Source organism: Xyrauchen texanus, chromosome 34, assembly GCF_025860055.1.
Source record: "Xyrauchen texanus isolate HMW12.3.18 chromosome 34, RBS_HiC_50CHRs, whole genome shotgun sequence".
Lineage (NCBI taxonomy): Eukaryota > Metazoa > Chordata > Actinopteri > Cypriniformes > Catostomidae > Xyrauchen > Xyrauchen texanus.
Window position 1 is genome coordinate 2,924,590 of NC_068309.1, and position 18,204 is coordinate 2,942,793.

Below are 18,204 nucleotides of genomic sequence, written 5' to 3' on the forward strand. Positions count from 1 at the left end.
TGTTTCAGTTATGTAATTAAAGTCATGTTGACTGTCCTGCCGCTTCCCGCCTCCTCCTTGCCCATCCTGAACCCATTCCAAGGTGTCATTAGAAAGCTGAGATCCTCCCCTTTGCGATGGTATATAACATTTTATCATCAATAGTCAAAAAATATATTTTTATAATTATTTGTTTTGCATGCTTGTCCTTCTGGCATATTTTGTTCTGGACATCTAAGATATAACATTGGATTATTCAGCCAAACAAGCTCACAGACAAGTAAAAAAAATGCTTAATATAGAGAACTTCCTAAGGTAAAAGCAGATATAAAGTTTTTGGCTACTTGGGTCTTACAGCATCAGTTATCGGAGCATAAAAGGGACATTTGCATTTGATAACACACACAAATCATATTTCACTTTGTGAGTTTTTTGAAAATTCTTCAAAGTGTGATATTAGGGTAACATAATCAACTATACACTCATATTCCTGAGAGTAAGAGCTTTCATTTCATATATGACATGTCCATTTATGGGCTATGTGAAGGACTTTTATTTTCATATAAATATTTCACCACATTTCCTCTAGGGGGCGCTACTTTTCAACGCGAATATTTTTAGGCATTATTTTGTTATTTTAACATAAATGCAGTATTGATGGTTATATCTGAAAAGTCCACATTTTAAGCTTTCACATGATACATCATATGCCTGACTTATGTATACAGAGACTTTAACGTTTTAAGTGTAAAATGTGTTTTGCGATATAGCGTCCCCATAGAGTTTAAGGGGTTTTAAAGGAATATTCCAGGTTCAATACAAGTTAAGCTCAATTAACAGCATGTGTGGCATAATGTTGATTACCACAAAAATTATTTTGACTCATCAATCCTTTATAAAAAAAATAAAAATAAAAAGCAAAAATGTCAGTTACAGTACGGGACTTACAATAGATGTGAATGGGGCCAATCCACAAACACAAAAATACACATTGTTTTAAAAGTATAAACATTATAGGTATTATCTTGATTTTAGTGTGATAAAATCGCTTACTAACTTTATCTGTGTAGAGTTATATTGAATATTACACATTTATTATCATGACAACGAAACCCTTACCAGAAAAGATAAGTGGTGATTTTAGCAACTCTGCCAGAAATGCATTTGCTTTAAAGCAAAGCAGCGGCACCTTTTATTTGCCACATTTTGAAGTCATAAGAGGTTTCAAAGACACATAATAAGTTTTCTTCTGCACTCAGAGTACATGGGAATTCATTTTCAAATATATAAATAGATTGATTCTTTGACTGACAACAGAAAACAACCAACCGTTATCGCGCTTATTAAAGGTCCCGCCCCCTGACCTCACAGCGGCCAATCGGCTTCTCTAAAGAAAGCGCCCTTCATTCAATGGGCCAATCACCAGTTATAGCGACAGCGCTGACCGGATTGAGCGTGCGCCGGGTGTCTGTGAAAGGAAGCCCGACTGACGGAGCGTTTAACGGAACCGTGTGTCAGAAAACAAACACCCGAATTCAGCCGAACCGACTCATCTCTCCTGTTCCCTTCGTAGTTGATATGGCGGATGAAGGCGTCGCTCAGATGTCGATCCGTGAGTTTAATGACGGAGATGATGATGATGATGAAGTAGTAGTGTTGCGTCAGATTCACCTCACACTATTATTACTCTGTATACATTGTTGGGTAATTTACTCTTAAAAATAATAAAAAATAATTAATAATTACATCTTCTACAGTGTAATTAGATTACTGTACTGATTACTCTGTCTGAAAAGTAATTGCATTACTTATTACTAATTACAAAGGTGTGTATTTGGGGGGTTTGGGGTAGCTACAAAATAGCTAAACTCAGGAACTTCAGGACAAAAATGTCCCCATTGAAACCCATTAAAACGGCAATATTTGATCCCAGTGCCATTAAAGCATAAAATCATTAATTAAATGATATTATTCTTTCATTCTGGAGCCCTGGCGGCAAATTTACATTTTTAATGTTGTCCACCAGATGGCGCCATTTTTCTCATGTTTAGCCTGTGGAGCAAATACAAGCTTTTCCCCTATTTTCTGTTTGCTGTATTATAGAGCACTGCAGGACAACTGAATAAATATGCAGCTAGTGTGTGTGTGTGTGTGTGTGTGTGTGTGTGTTGGTATGGATGTCAGAGTGTGTTTTGTATGTGTATTGAGGAATTTGTGGGCGTGTATGTAAAAACAACAATAGCATTCTGTAACAAATTGGCATTTAAAGGGTTAAAATCCTGAAATTTGGTAGTTATGATCAGGAATGATGTTGTAAATAATATTAATATTATTATATTTTTAATTAATATTCTTATGGCAGTTTTTTTGAAGTGGACATTTTTGTCCTCGAAGGACCTCTGAGTAACTTTTTGTATTGACGCACAAGGGTTAATGGGCCAGTGTTAAATTAGAAAACATATATTTTAATATTAGACGTTAAATTGTGATATTAAATTCACTATTGTTTTATATAGAATTGTTCTATAATTTACACAGTATTTAATGCAATTACATTTGAAGTAACTGTAATTAAATTACTGAATTTAAGAGTAATCCCTTACTTTTTCCCCAATGAGTACAGTAAGTAATTACTTATTAATGCATTACACACAAAACTGAATATATTACTGCAGTCCACTAGTGTAACATTCACGCTATATATGTAGCGTTGCGTCAGATTCACACCACATTATTAATACTCGCATTATTACTCTATATATAGAGTATTATTCTCCAGTAGGAGTACTACTGTAACATTATACTAGTGTTACATCCGAACGATGTCTCCAGATGGTTGCGACCGATTCAACGCACAACTTACTATATTCTATACTTTGATTATGTACTAGTATTTAATACTATATTATACACTAATTAATTACAGTATCGTACTCCAATTAAACAATTGTAATATTTCACTATACTCCAATAATGTTGCATTTGCATGGCAGAGAGTTGCGTCAGATTCACGTCAAACACTTCCATTATTACTCGTCACAATATACTCCACTATTATACTCAACTGTACTTCATATATTGCAGAACTGTGTCTGAGCTGTTGCAGAGCATGTTGTTTTGAAATACAGCTGGTTAAATGTTAATGCTGATGTTGTTTGGCTGTGTAGGAGAACTGTACGTGTCTGATAAACAAGGCAGTGATGTGGATGGAGACGGGTCACAACAGAAGCCCTTTAAAACTCCACTGAAGGTCTGATTCAAATTTCACAGTTGTAGTAATGGTTATCAATGATTTGCTCATCATGGCATATGTTTGTAAGTTTTTTTCTCTTGATCAAAATTATGGCTTAAATGTTTTCTATTTTTCAGTAAATTCATAAAGGGACAGTTCACCCCAAAAATTTAGTTTCGCATGCCCTTGCTATGGATTCACCATGGTTTTACTATAGTTACCATATTTAAAATTTGATATTCATATTAAAACCCATAGTTTCCTCCCAATAAAACATGATTAAACATGGTTAACGTACAACAGTCATGCTTATTACAATATTACTATAGTAAAACCATCGTTAAATTATGCTATTTGTATAATTAAACCATAATAACCACACAATTATGTTTTTATTGCCATCGTTTTCATGTATTGTCTCTATGGTTTCTCTACAAATATCATGGTTAAAATACGGTTAATGTAGTAAAATCGTGGTAAATGTATTGCGAGGGCACGCAAACTACTATTGCGAGTGAACTCAAACTACTATTGCGAGTGAACTCAAACTACTATAGCAAGTGAACGCCAACTACTATTGCGAGTGAACTCAAACTACTATTGCGAGTGAACTCAAACTATTATTGCGAGTGAACTCAAACTATTATTGCGAGTGAACGCAAACTACTATTGCGAGTGAACTCAAACTACTATTGCGAGTGAACTCAAACTACTATAGCGAGTGAACGCAAACTACTATAGCGAGTGAACTCAAACTACTATGCAGTGAACTAAACTACTATGCAGTGAACTCAAACTACTATTAGTGAGCTGAACTACTGCAGTGAACTCAAACTACTATTGCGAGTGAACGCAAACTACTATTGCGAGTGAACGCAAACTACTATAGCGAGTGAACTCAAACTACTATTGCGAGTGAACGCAAACTACTATTGCCAGTGAACTCAAACTACTATTGCCAGTGAACTCAAACTACTATTGCGAGTGAACTCAAACTACTATTGCGAGTGAACTCAAACTACTATTGCGAGTGAACGCAAACTACTATTGCGAGTGAACGCAAACTACTATTGCGAGTGAACGCAAACTACTATTGCGAGTGAACGCAAACTACTATTGCGAGTGAACGCAAACTACTATTGCGCAGTGAACGCAAACTACTATTGCGAGTGAACGCAAACTACTATTGCGAGTGAACGCAAACTACTATTGCGAGTGAACGCAAACTACTATTGCGAGTGAACGCAAACTACTATTGCGAGTGAACGCAAACTACTATTGCGAGTGAACGCACACTACTTGTCGCGAGTGAACGCAAACTACTTGTCGCGAGGGAACGCAAACTACTTGTCGCGAGGGAACGCAAACTACTTGTCGCGAGGGAACACAAACTACTTGTCGCGAAGGAATGCAAACCTTATTGCGAGGGAACGCAAACTATTACGAGGGAATGTAACTTAAAAAAATGCTAACTATTTAAAAAAATCCCCCATAGTCCTGTAAGGTCTATAATCTCATGTTGTTCCAAACCCCTATGACTTTCTTTTAGTCTTCAGTGCCTCAGTCACCATTCAGTTGCATTTTTTTTTCGATATAATGAAATCGAAAGGCGACTGAGACTGTCATTCTCCTGATCATCTCCTTTTGTTGTGTTCCGCAGAACAAAGAAAGTCATACAGGTTTGGATCAACATGAGGGTAATGATGACCGAATTGAGACTTTTGGGTGAACTGTCCTGGGCTGCATTTCCCAAAAGCATCGTAAGCCAAAAAATCCTTGGCACCAATGGTCTCTACGATCAACTTAAGCTTGCGATGCTATTGAGGAACTTAGCCCTGTATGTTTACCAATCATATTGTCTAAATGTTCTTTGTAATAATTTCAGGCGCTGCTCTTTGCTGGAAAAGAACCTTTCCCGACCATCCATGTGGACTCGCAGAAGGAGGGAGAGGTGTGTAAACGAAACCATGTACTTTTATAGTATATATTATTAATTTCCTTTCTTATTTGCTGAACATGACTGTATGTTGATTTGCTTTTGGCTTGTTTTGTTAGCGTTGGGCCGTGATCTCAAAGACCCAAATGAAGAACACAAAGAAACTCTTTCAGCGAGAGAAAATGAAGAGTGAGGCCAAAGATAAGAAGGAGGTATTTGGAGTATTCTGTTATTCACCTGCTCTCTATATAGGATTGGGATGAGGAGGAGGGCGTGGCCGTGCCGTGATGTTGCACGGAGACACCAGTTTGAGAGAGAGCGAGACGGCCACGCTGCATGTGTGTCTGTGTTTGTTTAATGTTAAGTTTGACATTAAATCTTCAGCCGGTTAACCGCCTCCTCCTTGCCCATCCTTTACCTGTTACAACACTTTATATGGGTTCTATACACTATCACAGTACTGACCAGCAAACCGTTGGCCTGTTCCACATCATATTAAAGTTAGGGATGTCAAAAGTACTGACATTTTGATGCCAAGTTGATGAGAATAATGATAAATATATAGTACCGGTAGTACAGAGTACCGACTCAATTCAGTACCCAAGCAGGGCTTGACTGGTAATCTGGCCAACTACTATAGCGAGTGAACGCCAACTACTATAGAGAGTGAACGCCAACTACTATAGAGAGTGAACGCCAACTACTATAGTGAGTGAACGCCAACTACTATAGTGAGTGAACGCAAACTACTATCGCGAGGGAACGCAAACTACTATAGCGAGTGAAAGCCAACTACTATAGCGAGTGAACGCCAACTACTATAGCGAGTGAACGCCAACTACTATAGCGAGTGAACGCCAACTACTATAGCGAGTGAACGCCAACTACTATAGCTAGTGAACGCCAACTACTATAACGAGTGAACGCCAACTACTATAGCGAGTGAACGCCAACTACTATAGCGAGTGAAAGCCAACTACTATAGCGAGTGAACGCCAACTACTATAGCGAGTGAACGCCAACTACTATAGCGAGTGAACGCCAACTACTATCGCGAGGGAACGCCAACTACTATAGCGAGTGAAAGCCAACTACTATAGCGAGTGAACGGCAACTACTATAGCGAGGGAACGCCAACTACTATAGCGAGGGAACGCCAACTACTATAGCGAGGGAACGCCAACTACTATCGTGAGGGAACGCAAAACTTATGGCGAGGGAACGCAAACTACTATCGTGAGGGAACGCAAAACTTATGGCGAGGGCTCGCAAACTACTATCGCGAGGGAACGCCAACTACTATAGCGAGGGAACGCCAACTACTATAGCGAGGGAACGCCAACTACTATCGCGAGGGAACGCCAACTACTATAGCGAGGGAACGCCAACTACTATAGCGAGGGAACGCCAACTACTATAGCGAGGGAACGCCAACTACTATAGCGAGGGAACGCCAACTACTATAGCGAGGGAACGCCAACTACTATAGCGAGGGAACGCAAACTACTATCGCGAGGGAACGCAAACTACTATAGCGAGTGAACGCAAACTACTATAGCGAGTGAACGCAAACTACTATTGCGAGGGAACGCAAACTGCTATCGCGAGTGAACGCAATAGTGCCGATGCACTTTGGGGAGGACTGGCCATCGGGAGACCCGAGTGGGCCGGTGGGTCGGCTGCGAAACGTGCCGAATGGGCCGCGATAAGATAAAATGAGCCGCAGCGTTATGCAGAGCGGACCACAAAATGGTGCCGCGATATGCCGAAAAGGACAGCGAACACTATATGCTATATAAAGTCCCGGGCCGGTTTCTCTTCCCAGTCCAGCCCTGTACCTAAGTACTGTCAAACGCCTGCGTTCGGATGTTATCGAAATTCCAGTGTTCGTATCATGGCACCACCTTAGTTCCTGTCACGCCAATGACCTCTGTCTGTCTGATGTCATGATCGACAGGGCGAAGATGCGGATCGCAGAGAGAAGAATCTGGAAGACGCCAAGAAGATCATGATCGAGAACGACCAGAGCCTTCCAGAACCAAAACATGTCAGTTATTCAATGACTGTAATATTCGCTCAAAGCCAAGAAATGAAATGTGAATAATAATGAAAGTGTGACATCATACTCGGTGTTTCTGGTTTCTTAATCTCAGGTGAAGATAAATCAGCTGGAGCCGCTGAGAGAGCAGAGGGTAAAGGTGTTCGGGTGGGTCCATCGGTTACGCAGACAAGGTGAGATGATTGTGGGTTCTTCTGCTACTGAATGGACCTGATAGGATCTTCTAGAAATTACCTTGATTTTCTCAGCAGTATTTAACCCTTAAACGCGCAAGTGTTTCACCAAACATTATTACATATTCGTGTCTTTAGCGACCCAGCACGTACGCCATCTCACATGGATCTACAAAATGCCCATATAGAGTCACATAAATAAATAAATAAAACACAAAAACAGAGAATAAATTGAGATAAAATGTAGAGCAGGATTCATTACTTCCACACTGAAAATTTAGATACGCAACTGGCTGTCAAACACATATTAAGCTACACATAATCTACATATATGTAAATAAGTAATTTCAGTAGTGCCTCCAAATGACAATATTCATATCATACTGTTCATGTGTTAAACTTGCTGTAGTTTACTTCCATGTTGCTTCGTCGTCAAATAGCAATGTCAGATGTAAATCACTGAAACAACAGCGCCACCTTGAGGAAGAAATAACAAGTATATTGTATGTTATAATTCACTATTGTTGCACAGAAAATCAACATGATATCGTATTTACTATGAATATAGTACTCATTTTGCTCTTAATAAAGAAATGTATATAATGTGATAGTAATCTTAGATAGATATTAAATAAGCATGAAAATATGATTTATAAAAGTGCAAAAAACAAACAAAGTGATCTCGGGTCATTAATGACCCTGTACACTTTTGGTAATTAAGTAGTAGTGTAAAGGGATTTATGGAAAGGAGGAGGTGAGAACCGGCTTGACAATATAAATAATAGTTTAATAAGCAATTTAAACAAAACGACAAACACACACAGGTGTCGGACAGCTGTCCGTAAAGCTTCCAGTCGGGCCTTATCCCTCTCTGAGGCTTGATTAGCCTGATTAGCGGCCGGGTGTGCGGGATCACGACCCGGCCCCGTCCTCCGCCCTGCCACATTCCTCCCTCGTTCTCTCAGGCCTTGCACGTACCCGTCTGCTGGCAGGTCATCCCCTGGATGAGGGAGGGGACAAGGGTAGGGAAACAAAAACAAATGTGGCACCTACACGCCGTAACAGCGATCGTGCCAAATTAACAAACATTTACAAAAAGAGAGGGAAAGGCCAAAACGGAGTGGCAGTGGGAGAGAGACAAAACGACAAACACACACACAGGTGTCGGACAGCTATTCGTAAATCTCTCTCTCTCTGTCCCACTGCAGTCTCCAGTCGGCCTTTATCCCTCTCTGAGGCTTGATTAGCCTGATTAGGGTCCGGGTGTGTAGCATCACGGCCCCGCCATCCGCCCTGCCACAAGTACTTATAAAAAATTGCTACAAATATGTTTTTTATAAGATGTAGATGCAATGTGCGCATCGCGATCTTCGTTTGAACGATCTCAACATCGATTCTTAAATCCCAAGATCGATCTATGTGGCATCCCTCTATAATGCTAGTAAATCACTCAAGTCTGCAACCAAATCTCACGCTACAAATCTCTACGATTAGCCACTGGCTACTGCGTGTTCATATTTCACTCCACGGTGATTGAGTAGTTTAGTGGAGAAGAAGTTATTAGTACAGAGGCCCTTTCACTGCATCTTGAGAGTTAAAGTTTGGTTTAACTGGTTCCGTGCGTCCAAAGACTAGCTCCGCGGCTCCATTTGAGAGCTTGTAAGTTCATGAAGTCTTGTCTGTCGTGCAAGGGGTCAAGACAAACAGTGGTTAGTTTCACGATATTCTGGCACATGTAATATGTGGTTTTTGTTGTGTTGTTTGTCCGATAACCAAATGTGTGTTTCGTTCTCAGGAAAGAATCTTCTGTTTATCGTGCTCCGAGATGGAACTGGTTTCCTGCAGTGTGTTCTCACTGACAAACTGGTACTGTAAACAGTGTGTGTTCGTAAACTGGTATTGTAAACAGTGCGTGTTCGTAAACTGCTACTGTAAACAGTGCGTGTTCGTAAACTGCTACTGTAAACAGTGCGTGTTCGTAAACTGCTACTGTAAACAGTGCGTGTTCGTAAACTGGTACTGTAAACAGTGCATGTTTGCAAACTGGTACTGTAAACAGTGCGTGTTCGCAAACTGGTACTGTAAACGGTGCGTGTTCGTAAACTGGTACTGTAAACAGTGCATGTTTGCAAACTGGTACTGTAAACGGTGCGTGTTCGCAAACTGGTACTGTAAACAGTGCGTGTTCGCAAACTGCTACTGTAAACAGTGCGTGTTCGCAAACTGGTACTGTAAACAGTGCGTGTTTGCAAACTGGTACTGTAAACAGTGTGTGTTCGTAAACTGGTACTGTAAACAGTGCGTGTTCGTAAACAGTGTGTGTTCGCAAACTGGTACTGTAAACAGTGCGTGTTCATAAACTGGTACTGTAAACAGTGCGTGTTCGTAAACAGTGCGTGTTCGTAAACTGGTACTGTAAACAGTGCGTGTTCGTAAACAGTGTGTGTTCGCAAACTGGTACTGTAAACAGTGCGTGTTCGTAAACTGGTACTGTAAACAGTGTGTGTTCGTAAACTGGTACTGTAAACAGTGCATGTTTGCAAACTGGTACTGTAAACAGTGTGTGTTCGCAAACTGGTACTGTAAACGGTGCGTGTTCGTAAACAGTGTGTGTTCGCAAACTGGTACTGTAAACAGTGTGTGTTCGTAAACAGTGTGTGTTCGCAAACTGGTACTGTAAACAGTGTGTGTTCGTAAACAGTGTGTGTTCGCAAACTGGTACTGTAAACAGTGTGTGTTCGTAAACAGTGCATGTTTGCAAACTGGTACTGTAAACAGTGCATGTTCGTAAACAGTGCGTGTTCGCAAACTGGTACTGTAAACAGTGCGTGTTCGTAAACTGGTACTGTAAACAGTGTGTGTTCATCTGACATACGAATGTCATTGCGTTAACAATCAGCGCACAAAGTTTAACGGTGTTATGTCCTAGTGAGAGTATTAAACCAGTAAAGCTGCAATTTAATGGGATACATTTATAGGTTAATTTGCTTGTGCGTCTCGCTTTAAATGTGAACAGAGCACTAATGAATGTGTGGGGACATTTTACATTTATTTAAACACCTTTGTGATGCTAAAGTTTGATGAGTCCAGCCAGGTCTGATTAGCAACCAAATTGGCCCGGTTGCTAGGGAGGGTAGAATCACATGGGGTAACCTCCTCGTGGTCGCTATAATGTGGTTCTCGCTCTCGGTGGGGCGTGTGGTGAGTTGTGCGTGGATGCCGCGGAGAATAGCGTGAAGCCTCCACATGCGCTATGTCTCCATGGTAACGCGCTCAACAAGTCACGTGATAAGATGCGCGGATTGACGGTCTCAGACGCGGAGGCAAATGAGATTCATCCTCCACCACCTACATTGAGGCGAGTCACTACGTCTCCAAAAATATGTAGGAAATGGGGTGCTTTAACCCCAGAAACAGCATTTCTGGGGCATTTTCAGCTCAATATGTGCGACGCTCTCATTGAACGCAACTCCGCCAAAAGAACCCGGAAGTGGCGAAGTGGTGCGTTTGTTTGTAAACGCTAAATTCATCTATAAATGCTCCTTGCCATACATTTGAAACATTTAAAAATGAATTGATAAATAAATAAACAATGTTGGTTTATAGACACAATTTATATTTGTCTGCAAAACTATTTTCAAGCATTTCAGCAAAAGTTGTTAGATCGAAGCTTTTTATAGTGTTTAAACTCTTGACTGGTAGTGTACATGTGTTATGCAACATTAGTTGGTAAACTATTCCTAAAAGACGTTTATAACTGTTAATAGCTTCTGAAGAATGTCACATATTGCTGTATTAAGTGTTTTATTTGATTTGTCTCTGTCGTGTGCAGTGCCAGTGTTATAATGGACTGGTGTTGTCGACTGAGAGTACGGTCGCTCTGTACGGAACAGTCAATCCCGTTCCTGAGGGTAAACAGGTGAGAAATTACCCTGATTATTAAAATCATCATCTGCACTTCAAAATGCTCATCAGCTCAAACACATCTGGTTTAAACGATTCTAATGTCGTCGTCTTGTTTGCCTTTTGATGTGAAAGGCTCCGGGTGGCCACGAACTGCACTGTGATTTCTGGGAGCTGGTCGGACTCGCTCCAGCAGGTGGCGCTGATAATCTGCTGAACGAGGAGTCCGACGTGGACGTGCAGCTGAACAACAGACACATGATGATCCGTGGCGAAAACGTCTCCAAGATCCTGAAAGTCCGATCCACCGTCACGCATTGCTTTAGAGAGCATTTCTTCAGCAGGGGATACTACGAGGTCATTCTCACCAATTTCCTTACTAGTAAAGAAATTAAATGATCATTTACACATTCAACTGGGGTAAAAGAAAGCATTTGAACATTGCAGAAATTACACACTTTGAGTACTTGTACAATATTGTGTTTTATAATATTTAACCAAAACTCATAAATGATATAAAAACATTTCTGTTATGTATGTGCACTTATAATATTAGTCAAGATGTTTTGCACCAAAAGCATCATGATTTTTATTTTTTCATGATATTGTTCCACTCTTTCTTTGACCTTTACAATTGTATAGGCTACTGTACGTTTAAAGGGACAGATCACCCAAAAATGAAAATTCTGTCATCATTTACTCACCCTAATGCCACTCATAGACGTGTATGACCTACTTTCTTCTGCAGAGCTCTAATGAAGATTTTTATTAGAATAGCGCCATACAATGCAAGTGAATGGTGTCCAGAACTTTGAAGGTCCATAAAGCACATAAAGGCAGCATAAAAGTAATCCAGTGGTTTAATCCATGTCTTCAGAAGAGATATGATGGGTGTGTGTGAGAAACAATATTCAAGTCCTTTTTTTACTCTAAATTCTCCTCCCTGCCCAGTAGGTGGCGATATACAGAAATAATATGAATCATCAAAAACAAAATAAGAAGAATGTGAAAGTGGAGATTTATGGAAAAATAGGACTTAAAAGTAGGGCTGGGTATCGTTCAAAACATTTCGATACCGATATCTTTACTTCGGTACCAATTTTATGAAATCTGTTTTAACAAGATTACAAATATTACCTAAAAAAAAAAACTTTCTTGTCGCAAATATTGCATCGCGCGCTGTTGGCATCGAGCCTGGTGAAACGTAGCCACACTTTTGATCTTTTCCACATCTTTCACATGTGTGGGGTTTGAGATGCACACACACTACAGCCTCACATGTGATCCTCGTCTCTGGGGGTAAACTAGTGTTTTTCCTTGATGCCTAAACACAGCCAATCACCAGCACTTTTAGATTTGGGCACATCTAGCATGCTACATGCTTATCACTGACTTTGACGAGATTAACCCCTTAGGTATCGAAATTTGGTACCGAACAACAAGATGTTTTTTGATACTCGATTGTGTAGAGGCAATTTGTGTTAAATTTTTTAGGTCGGTGCCTAAAATGTATCGAACTTGATACCCAGCCCTACTTAAAAGTGTATCTTTTCCTCACCACACCTATCATATCACTTCTGAAGACATGGATTAAACCACTGGGGTCGTATGGATTACTTTCATGCTGCCTTTATGTGCTTTTTTTATCTTAAATGTTTTGGCCACCATCATTTACTTGCATTCTATGGACCTACAGAGCTCAGACATTCTTCTAAAAAATCTTCACTTGTGTTCTGCAGGAGCAATGTCATGAGGGTGAGTAACTGATGAGAGAAATTTCATTTTTGGGTGAACTGTCCCTTTAAGACCTCTATACTCTATGTAAATAATCTCTATTCATAGAAAACGAGTACCAACACTAACAGGTGTGGATTTATTGTCGGGTCCAATAACAGTCTTTTTGCAAAGCTGCATGACCCATTTTAAAATGGCGATGACACTTTTTACTTTCTCCAGATAACTCCGCCCACGCTGGTGCAGACACAGGTGGAGGGAGGCTCCACCCTCTTCGGTCTCAACTACTTTGGCGAGGACGCATACCTGACGCAGTCCTCTCAGCTTTACCTGGAGACCTGCATCCCTGCACTGGGTGACACCTTCTGCATTGCCCAATCATACCGTGCCGAGCAGTCCCGCACCCGTAGACACTTGTCTGAGTGAGTCTGTCTCTCTTTTTGTTTTCCAGATTTTTCCAACATTTAAAGCCAACATGAAATCGTTCTCTATTTACGTTCTTAAAATGACAAAAACATTTTTTAATAATCTTTATAATGTAATAACTTGGATGTGTTCTCTCAGGTACACCCACATTGAGGCTGAGTGCCCCTTCATGACCTTTGAAGATCTTCTGAATCGGTTAGAGGATCTGGTGTGTGATGTGGTGGACAGAGTCCTGAAGTCTCCTGCTGCTCCTTTGCTGTATGACCTGAACCCTGTATGACCCCTGACCTCAAACACACACTCACACACACACACACACACACACAATCGCCTGGGCATAGTGTCAACTTGAGTGTTTAATAGAGGTACACTGATGGATATCGGTTTTACCGATTAATCGGTTGCTTTTTGAAACTATAGGTTATCGGCAAAATCTATGCAGATAGTTGCCGATTGTTTTTAGTGGGCACTATGCATGACAGGTGCATCATGTGCTCCCCTTCTTACCCTGACGCGCCCATCGCTTTGGTATAGGGTGAATCTGGACTCCTCAGACCACATGACCAATAATTTGCCCCTTCTGAAATACAGTAACATCATTTCCACGATTGATACGTCTTCCGACATGGTTGTTTAAGAAATTAGGCTCTTAAGGAGGCTTTCACACTGGGCACGTTTGCTGCGGTCCAAATGCGATTGTTCCCAGTGCCCCCCGCAGCGTTGGTCTGGTTTCACACTCACTTGATTCTATCGAACCCCGGCCCATTCGCGTACATCTTATGTCATCACAAGCACGCATGGAGAACACAAAGCGACTCATTTTTTGGTGCTGTTATGCACAGCAGAGTGATCGACAACTGCGTATATGTGCGCTTCATGGCGTAACTCATCTGATGTCCAGGGACATCAGGGTAACTCATACCTGTGGCAGGGCGGAGGGTGGGGCCGGGTCGTAATTTTACACACCCGGTCCCTTATCAGGCTAATCAAGCCTCCGAGAGGGATAAAGGCCAACTGTGGACGGTGGTGCAACAGAGAGAGATAGTGTGTGTCTTTTGGTTTAGTTTTATATTAAAATATTATTTATATCATCAAGCCGGTTCTCGCCTCCTCCTTTCCATTGAACTGCTTTACGCTGGTGCCTAAACCCGGGAGGGAGGAGAGATGCCCGTCGCAGAGTCCTCGACACTGCCGTCCACCAAGGGGAGCGCCAATGCCCGGACGTGGAGAACGGCCGCTGTCCGCAAGGCAAGTGGGGACTGGACTCCTCGACCGCCTGGAGCGATGGAGCCGCTGCCAGGGCCGGAGGAGTGCCCTGCCGTCCCCCAGAAAAGCGGAGGGGTCGAAAGAAGACCAGCGTCCATGAGGGGTGGGGGAAAGCAACTCCCCGACCGCCTGGAGTGATGGAGACGCTGCCAGGGCCGGAGGAGTGCCCTGCCGTCCCCCAGAAACGTGGAGGGGACGAAAGAAGACCGGCGTCCATGAGGGGTGTGGGAAAGCAACTCCCCGACTGCCTGGAGTGGTAGGGCCACTGCCAGGGGCGGAGGAGTGTCCCCACGAGTTGCTGGGAACGTGGAGGGGCGTTCTGTCCGCTGGTAGTCATAGGACTTACGGTCCGCAAAGCAGACGGGGCGCAAGGCAGGCCATCCCCCTGGGGGCTCCCCAGACAGAGGCAACGCCGGGAGGAGTGTAGAGCAGAGGAGGGCCGGGATGGAACAACGTCCACAATCAGCCTGATGAGGGATAATGGCGGCCGCGATGACGGTTTGAGAGAGAGAGAATTACAGGCAGCTGCTCTGTGTGTTTATGTTTGTGTGTTTTTGGTTCGGTTTATTATTAAAACTATTATTTATAACGTCAAGCCGATTCGCGCCACCTCCTTTCCATTGAACTGCTTTACAATACCCTATATGTATAACCTATAATATATATATATAGTATTTATAAGGTGTATAGATAGACAGTGTATATATAGTGTTGATTTTACTTATATGTCATTGTGGTGTCATTACTTTTTTGGGAATTTCAGGAATGTGTGGATCCTCGTGTGTTGTCGATATTAATGATGTCGTCATCGGCTAAAACGCATGCGCAGGTTACTTCCTGAACGAGTGCGCACCGGAATCCAAATTGCTTTCACATTCACGTGAATCGCGCTACAGTTCCATTGCAACCAAACTCAGACCACCTCCTACAGGTAGTCTCGGGTTCGGTACCGGGGTGCGCACCCCCGTCCGCATGACAGCTTTCACATGACCAATTTTTCTTGTGAACCGTGCTCTGTTTCGAACTAAACTGCCAGTGTGGCCAGGCAATGTATGATTGGCGGTGGTGTAGTGGGCTAATGCACATAACTGGTAATCAGAAGGTTGCTGGTTCGATCCCCACGGCTACCACCATTGTGTCCTTGAGTAAGGCACTTAACTCCAGGTTGCTCTGGGGAGATTGTCCCTGTCACATCATTAAAACCACCTGCCTAATATTGTGTAGGTCCCCCTCGTGCCTCCAAAACAGATTAACGATATCGTATGGCCGATCGATCGGTTATCATATGGCCGATTAATCGGCCAAACTTTTTTAAAATCATATAAAATGGAAAAACTAATTATTAGTCTTTCCTTACTATGACATAGACACAGAGGCTACAAGACTCAAAAATTCATAAAATCCCAGAAATCCCAATAATGAGATTTGGTGCATAATGTGGGACTTTTAACTATAAACAAGCCCAAAACACTCAAGGGACTCTTATTTTGAAATGCAGATACTTGGCACTGAAGTAATGATGAATATTGTCAAATGATAAAATATTGAAACAGTGTTTTGATTGATCATTTCCTTCAGAACTTCAAACCTCCTAAACGGCCGTTCAAGAGGATGAACTACACCGAAGCCATTGATTGGCTGAAAGAACACGACGTCAAGAAAGACGATGGGACGTATTATGAGTTTGGAGAGGTTTGTGTTAAATTTATTCCACCTGATATTAAAGATATTTATCTGAATTATTGCCGACTTGAAAGGCCTGCATTTAATTGCCACCCTTGATTGAACTTTTCTTTGATATCACTGCAGGATATCCCAGAAGCCCCTGAGAGACTAATGACGGATAGCATTAATGAGACCATCCTGTTGTGTCGTTTCCCCGCCGAGATCAAATCCTTCTACATGCAACGCTGCGCTGACGACCGCCGGCTAACTGAGTCGGTCAGAATCAATCTCGCTCTTCTGTCATTAACCGGTTACTCTGAGTGCTAGTGACGTTACTAGTCTCAAACGACAATGAAAATAAACATCATTATTTAATGTCCATACATTATAAATGGCTCATGTGTGCGTGCTTGTGTCAGGTGGACGTGCTAATGCCCAACGTCGGCGAGATAGTGGGCGGCTCCATGCGTATCTGGGACTCTGAGGAGCTTCTGGAAGGTTACAAAAGAGAGGGAATCGACCCCACACCCTACTACTGGTACACTGACCAGGTAACACATTTATGAAAACGGTATTTACATGTTTAGCATTCCTCACCTTCCTCATATTAAAAGAACATTCTGGGTTATTTTAATCTTGTTGTCATAATCATTTTTAATAGTATTTTGTATATTTTTTAAACTTATATTAATTATATCATATATCATTTTAGTATTATAAAAATATTTTTTATTTTTATAATAATTTAATAGTGATTTGTATTAGTATTTTTATATTTATATGAATTAAAATAAATATATATTATATTAATATATAAAATATATATTAACAATTATTAAAATGATAATATAATATTTGATAATAATTTGTAATAGTGATTTGTATTAATATTTTTATATTTATATGATTTAAAATAAATATATATTATATTAATATATATATATATTAATATATTTTTACAAATATAAAAATGATAATATAATATTTTATAATAATTTTAATAGTGATTTGAATTTAATATTTGTATAATTATATAAATTAAAATAAATATATATATATATATATATATATGAATATATTTGTACAAATATAAAAATTATAACATAATATTTGATCTGTTATTTTTAAATAATGTTTTATACATTTTTAATAATAATCAAGCTTGAATATAATAATTTACACTTTCTTGAATTAAACTTTCTGAATCTACTTTGGCTGTTTGGGTCAAAATATAGATCCTCTAATCTAAAAATAAATAATAAAAAAAGATATGCATTGAACATCAATGCTTTAAAAATATCAAGATGCATTTAAAATATTGTGGAAAAGGCTGAATACTATTGATAAGTGTGTAAAAACGTGTGTGTTGCAGAGAAAGTTCGGCACATGTCCTCATGGTGGATACGGTCTGGGTCTCGAGCGGTTCCTCACCTGGCTGCTGAACCGACACCACATCCGTGACGTCTGTCTGTACCCTCGCTTCATTCAGCGCTGCCGGCCATGACCGCTCACACACAAACACACACATGCATGCACCTGTCCAGCCCCCATTCACTCACTCCAAGAGACCAACAACACCAATAGAAAATCATTCACTCACTTATTGCTGAGACCAGATTTATATGTCATGTTTAAAGATCTAATCAGGATATGGTTTGAAAGATGATCCGATATTGCGTAATATCACTGTAATATTCATCTGTGACATAATAATAAATGAATGAAGTTATGCACATTTGTGTTTGTTTCCTTTAGGGGGCACCAGAGGGCAAATGCACTGCCTTGTCAAATCAAAAGTAACCCCCGTTTGCCATCTTAATGTATGTTTCTA

General features: G+C 40.8%; 1 protein-coding gene across 1 annotated transcript; it reads left to right on the forward strand.

Annotated features, from left to right (window-relative positions):
* Positions 1-1,431: 1,431 nt before the first annotated feature.
* LOC127627831 (asparagine--tRNA ligase, cytoplasmic-like) lies at positions 1,432-18,100 on the forward strand. Its single transcript, XM_052104416.1, has 15 exons — positions 1,432-1,591; positions 3,147-3,229; positions 5,097-5,162; positions 5,267-5,359; positions 7,105-7,194; positions 7,301-7,379; positions 9,175-9,245; positions 11,212-11,298; positions 11,418-11,639; positions 13,239-13,438; positions 13,581-13,716; positions 16,287-16,400; positions 16,518-16,649; positions 16,793-16,924; positions 17,746-18,100. Exons 1-15 carry the CDS (start codon positions 1,558-1,560, stop codon positions 17,875-17,877), a joined length of 1,671 nt encoding a protein of 556 aa, XP_051960376.1. The 5' UTR covers positions 1,432-1,557; the 3' UTR covers positions 17,878-18,100.
* The last annotated feature ends 104 nt before the right edge of the window (positions 18,101-18,204 follow it).